This window comes from Pteronotus mesoamericanus, unplaced genomic scaffold (assembly GCF_021234165.1).
Source record: "Pteronotus mesoamericanus isolate MK-2021 breed Mesoamerican mustached bat unplaced genomic scaffold, CSHL_Meso_final scaffold_31, whole genome shotgun sequence".
Lineage (NCBI taxonomy): Eukaryota > Metazoa > Chordata > Mammalia > Chiroptera > Mormoopidae > Pteronotus > Pteronotus mesoamericanus.
This window is the reverse complement of record NW_026555312.1, coordinates 27,118,831-27,123,584: the sequence shown is the minus strand read 5'-3', so window position 1 is coordinate 27,123,584 and position 4,754 is coordinate 27,118,831. Positions and strand designations below refer to the sequence as shown.

The 4,754-nt window shown below is 55.6% G+C and overlaps 1 protein-coding gene across 1 annotated transcript; it reads right to left on the bottom strand.

Annotated features, from left to right (window-relative positions):
* Nucleotides 1-243: 243 nt before the first annotated feature.
* Nucleotides 244-3,448, bottom strand: LOC129085542 (tubulin beta-2B chain-like). The gene is given in 5 exon segments (XM_054591962.1): nucleotides 244-987; nucleotides 990-1,523; nucleotides 1,863-1,973; nucleotides 2,282-2,390; nucleotides 3,186-3,448. Coding segments are annotated over 5 exon segments (1,335 nt in total). The 5' UTR covers nucleotides 3,243-3,448; the 3' UTR covers nucleotides 244-463.
* Between the last annotated feature and the right edge of the window lie 1,306 nt (nucleotides 3,449-4,754).

The following is a 4,754-nucleotide window of genomic DNA, read 5'->3' as shown; positions in this document are numbered from 1 at the left end:
CATTCAACTAATTATATATTCACTTAAAGGTATTTTGACATTTGGATTGATTGTCCATCATAAATCGGGTATGATTGTGTTTGGTTCAATTTTACCACACTGAAAGAGTAAATTAATTTTACTGTTAAGAGTTCAATACAATGTGTTATGAAAACTATATTTAAAGTGATAACAAAATACTCAATAAAGAGGAGACAGAAAAGAAGAACGTTAGGACACAAACTTTATGTGATTTTAGCCATTACAACAATAGTTCAGAAATATCTCAAATGTTACATTGATGTCATCAGTGTTACAAAAAGAAAAAAAATGACAGGCAACAGTGAAGAGCACCAGAGAACCAGCGCACACACCTAGAGCAGACCATGCTTCTTTCCTTCAACTGCCAAGATATTTTCACCAGGAACCCCCCGCCCCCTTGCTTTCCTTCTCAACTTTCCCTAACCTGCGTTAAATTGCAAACTTAAGCCTCATCCTCGCCTTCCTCCTCCTCGAACTCCCCCTGTTCGTCGGCCGTGGCGTCCTGGTACTGCTGGTACTCGGACACCAGGTCGTTCATGTTGCTCTCGGCCTCGGTGAACTCCATCTCATCCATGCCCTCGCCCGTGTACCAGTGCAGGAAGGCCTTGCGCCGGAACATGGCCGTGAACTGCTCCGAGATGCGCTTGAACAGCTCCTGGATGGCCGTGCTGTTGCCGATGAAGGTGGCCGACATCTTCAGGCCTCGAGGCGGGATGTCGCACACAGCCGTCTTCACGTTGTTGGGGATCCACTCCACGAAGTAGCTGCTGTTCTTGTTCTGCACGTTGAGCATCTGCTCGTCCACCTCCTTCATGGACATGCGGCCCCGGAAGATAGCGGCCACCGTCAGGTAGCGGCCGTGGCGCGGGTCGCAGGCGGCCATCATGTTCTTGGAGTCGAACATCTGCTGGGTGAGCTCGGGCACCGTCAGGGCCCGGTACTGCTGGCTGCCCCGGCTGGTCAGGGGGCGAAGCCGGGCATGAAGAAGTGCAGGCGGGGGAAGGGCACCATGTTGACGGCCAGCTTGCGCAGGTCTGCGTTCAGCTGGCCCGGGAAGCGCAGGCAGGTGGTGACCCCGCTCATGGTGGCTGACACAAGGTGGTTGAGGTCTCCATACGTGGGGGTGGTCAGTTTCAGGGTGCGGAAGCAGATGTCATACAGGGCCTCGTTGTCGATACAGTAGGTTTCATCTGTGTTTTCCACCAGCTGGTGGACGGAGAGAGTGGCGTTGTAGGGCTCCACCACCGTGTCGGACACCTTAGGCGAGGGCATCACGCTGAAGGTGTTCATGATGCGGTCTGGGTACTCCTCCCGGATCTTGCTGATGAGCAGGGTGCCCATCCCTGAGCCGGTGCCACCGCCCAGCGAGTGGGTCAGCTGGAAGCCCTGCAGACAGTCACAGCTTTCTGACTCCTTCCTCACCACGTCCAGGACTGAGTCTACCAGTTCAGCTCCCTCTGTGTAGTGGCCCTTTGCCCAGTTGTTTCCAGCCCCGCTCTGGCCTGCCAGAGGGAAAGACATAAATAAGTAATGATTCAATTAAATTCTTTTACCATAAACCCCCTTAATCAATGAGTCAATGTTCAGATAAGATTAATTTAGGTTATCACCAAAATGTACAGACATTAAAATATTTGGTCATGGATATAATTATAAATAAGGATGGCTAGGAATACCTGGCTAATGGAGGTTGAAGGGCAAATTTGTTTGAGCTTATATTAGGATTCAATCAGCATATAACTGGAGGTTCTTCCTACTTGTCCCCAGGCAGTCACATCCCTCCACACTGAGCTCTCCACTGTAAAATGAGCCTCCCGTCCCATTAGCTGTCACTCACTCACCAAACACGAAGTTGTCAGGCCTGAAGATCTGGCCAAATGGTCCGGACCTGACCGAGTCCATCGTGCCTGGCTCCAGATCCACCAGGATGGCCCGAGGCACATATTTGTTACCTGTAGGGAACAGAGCTGGACTTAGAACTACCTGCAGAGAACTCTGAAGAGAAGGGTGTGGTACCAGCTTCCTTTTCACAGTCTTTGCTGTTGATCCCCAAACAAAGGCAGGAGCAAGACCCACCAAATTCTCAAAGGATTCATTCATCTGTAAACCAGGAAACTAACTGAAATACCGCAGTGGAGAGTGTGAACCCCAGATCCTTTAGTCCCCCCTCCCTTGGGACCAGACTGGGGGGGGGGGGTGTCAGCTCCCTGGGAAAAGAGGGGATAAACAGCTAGAGGTGGGGGGAAGTAAAGGCAATTACCAGTGGCTTCATTGTAGTACACATTGATTCTCTCCAGCTGCAAATCACTGTCTCCATGGTAACTGCCAGTGGGGTCGATCCCGTGCTCATCACTGATGACCTCCCAAAACTGAGACACAATAAAAGGTTGTATTTAGCCACGCCCAACCTCCAGAATGGCCATGACTCAAAACGAACAGACCTCAGCCTCAGTTCCGACAACCCAGCCTTCCAGGGGCTTTAGCACTGGGTGGCCATGCACAGCCACGGGGTTTCTATTTTGCAGGGCAAAACATTGAAATCGGGCGTTCCTCTGGCGAACAGCTGCTCGCAGCAGGAGGTGAGGGGCTTTGGGGGCTGGGGGAGGAAACAGCAACCGAACATCAGCGGGCACAGCTACCGGCGCCCGCAGGAGCCGCGTGCCCAGGGACTCCAGTCGGCAGGGGGAACAGGGACCGGAGGAACCTGAAGGAGGGTGGTTTTATATTCAAAGCACGTCCTGAGAGCTCCAGACAATTGCTTTCCTCCCCGCCCCCAGCTGCTCTACTCGATTCTAGCGAGTAAAATCAATTCTCCCTGCTTCCCGTGCCTCCCGCAAACCAGCGCTCACAGCCTAGCAGACACAACGGGGCCTTTTCAAGGTCCGCGTTCCTGGCCAAGGGAAGAGCAGGGAGGAAACGGGGTGAACAGGATTCCAAATGAGTTACCGTAGAAATGAAGGAGAGGTTCACCGCCCCCCTCCCCCCCACCGCATCCTTTCTCAAGAAAGTCGCCTCCAAGCCCACGCCCCTCTGCACAAAGCACCCAGGAACGTCTGTGCTTAGAGAGCGCTGAGCCTGCTCAGGATTCCTTTGGCGCCCAGAAACTCCGAAGAGCTTTAGGCCCGGGTTCTCCCCGACCCCATCCCAGTCCCCAGAGCGCTCACCTTGGCGCCGATCTGGTTGCCGCATTGGCCCGCCTGGATGTGCACGATCTCACGCATGGTGCTTACTAGGTACTTCTGAGCCCGGTCAGCGGTCAGCGGTCAGCGTCTAGTCAGTCTGTCCGTCCTCCCTTACACACCCACTAAGGGGTTGCAGGGAAAGCGCTCGGAACCGATGGGCTAGGAGGGCCAGCCCAGCAGGCTCTGCCTTTTATGCAAGAAGGGTGGGGCGGCCCGCGCAGGCCCCGCCCCCAGCCCGAGCCCCCCAGTCCCCTTCGCGCTAGCACTCTCCAGGCCCGGGTGACGTAATGCTTCTAGCCCCCGGGACTGTCCTGGGGGCCGGACCAAAGGCCTGTAGCCAATCAGCACAGGTTTGCAGACCCGGCGAGGAATAGCGGCTCTGCGGGTGAGGTAGGGGTCTGCGCATTGTCTAGGGCTGGGGGTGGGGTGGGGTGGAAATAGCTGGGTAGTGAGAATTGGGTGTGGGCTAAGGAACTGAGGGCAGGAGGGGGTCGAGGCGAGGGTGCAGAGTGTGGCAGGCTGGGAATGGGGGAAGAGCTGGCCCTGGGTGGGGGCGGGGGGCCCCAGGGAACTGGAGCAGGTGGAGAGGCCATTAGGTGCGCTGGAAAGGAGCAGGATATGCTCCGGTTGCTGGCAGGTGGTAGGGTTGAGGTGAAGAAGGTTGTGCTGCCACTGCAGATTGGGGCACCTCCCCCGCCAAGGGCCAGAGATCCGTAAGCCACGGTTCCCCCCCCCCCCCCCCCAGTGAGACCACTTCCCTTTTCCCCAACCCTAGTGGTCAAACAACTGTCCAGCGGCCAAACCCTGGACTCACAGAGCCTTGGGATTGGACAGGCGGTTGCAATAGGAAGCCGTGTGTGATCAGACTGTTGGAGTCTGAAGAACCGGGATCCTGGACGCTCGAGGCCGTAGAGCCTCGGGATGCCCTCCGCCCCGCCCCCAGCATCCACCTGTTCTCTTTGTCTCTGACAAGAGTCTCTTGAGCAGTTTCGCAGTGACTGAAGCATTTAGGGCTGGGGAGACCCTCTATGCCTCGCCAGCCCTCCTCGACCATCCCCAATAGTCCACAGCTCCTAGGCTGGTTAGTACTCCAGGCTCCTCCACCCCGCGGGTTGGCTTTTGTTCCTTGGGAAGAGAATGGGGTGCATGCGGTGGCCACACGGTCTGGACTGGCCAGCAGTCAGAACCAGGGTGGGGTCCAGGGGCGGGGCTAAGGCAGAACAAAGGGCTCATAAGTGTGTGGGATGCCTCCCACAGTTGAGTATTTAAAAATCACACTCCAGACTCTCCCCGGATCCGGGTTTTGTTCATCTATTGTCCAATACGGGCATGGGTTCCAAGGGTGCATCACTCGCCCCATCGCTAACATTCTCATCTTCCATTAGGCTCCGGACCCCACGGTGGCCAAGAGGTCCCCAACCTTCGGGCTGCTAATGGGAATGAGGGACCCGCCTAAAAACTGCGGCACCGGCCAGACCCTGATGAGCACACAAAGTGCGTGCGCAGACTCAGAGACCCCACCCACCTTCAAGCTTACATTTTTTAAGTAGT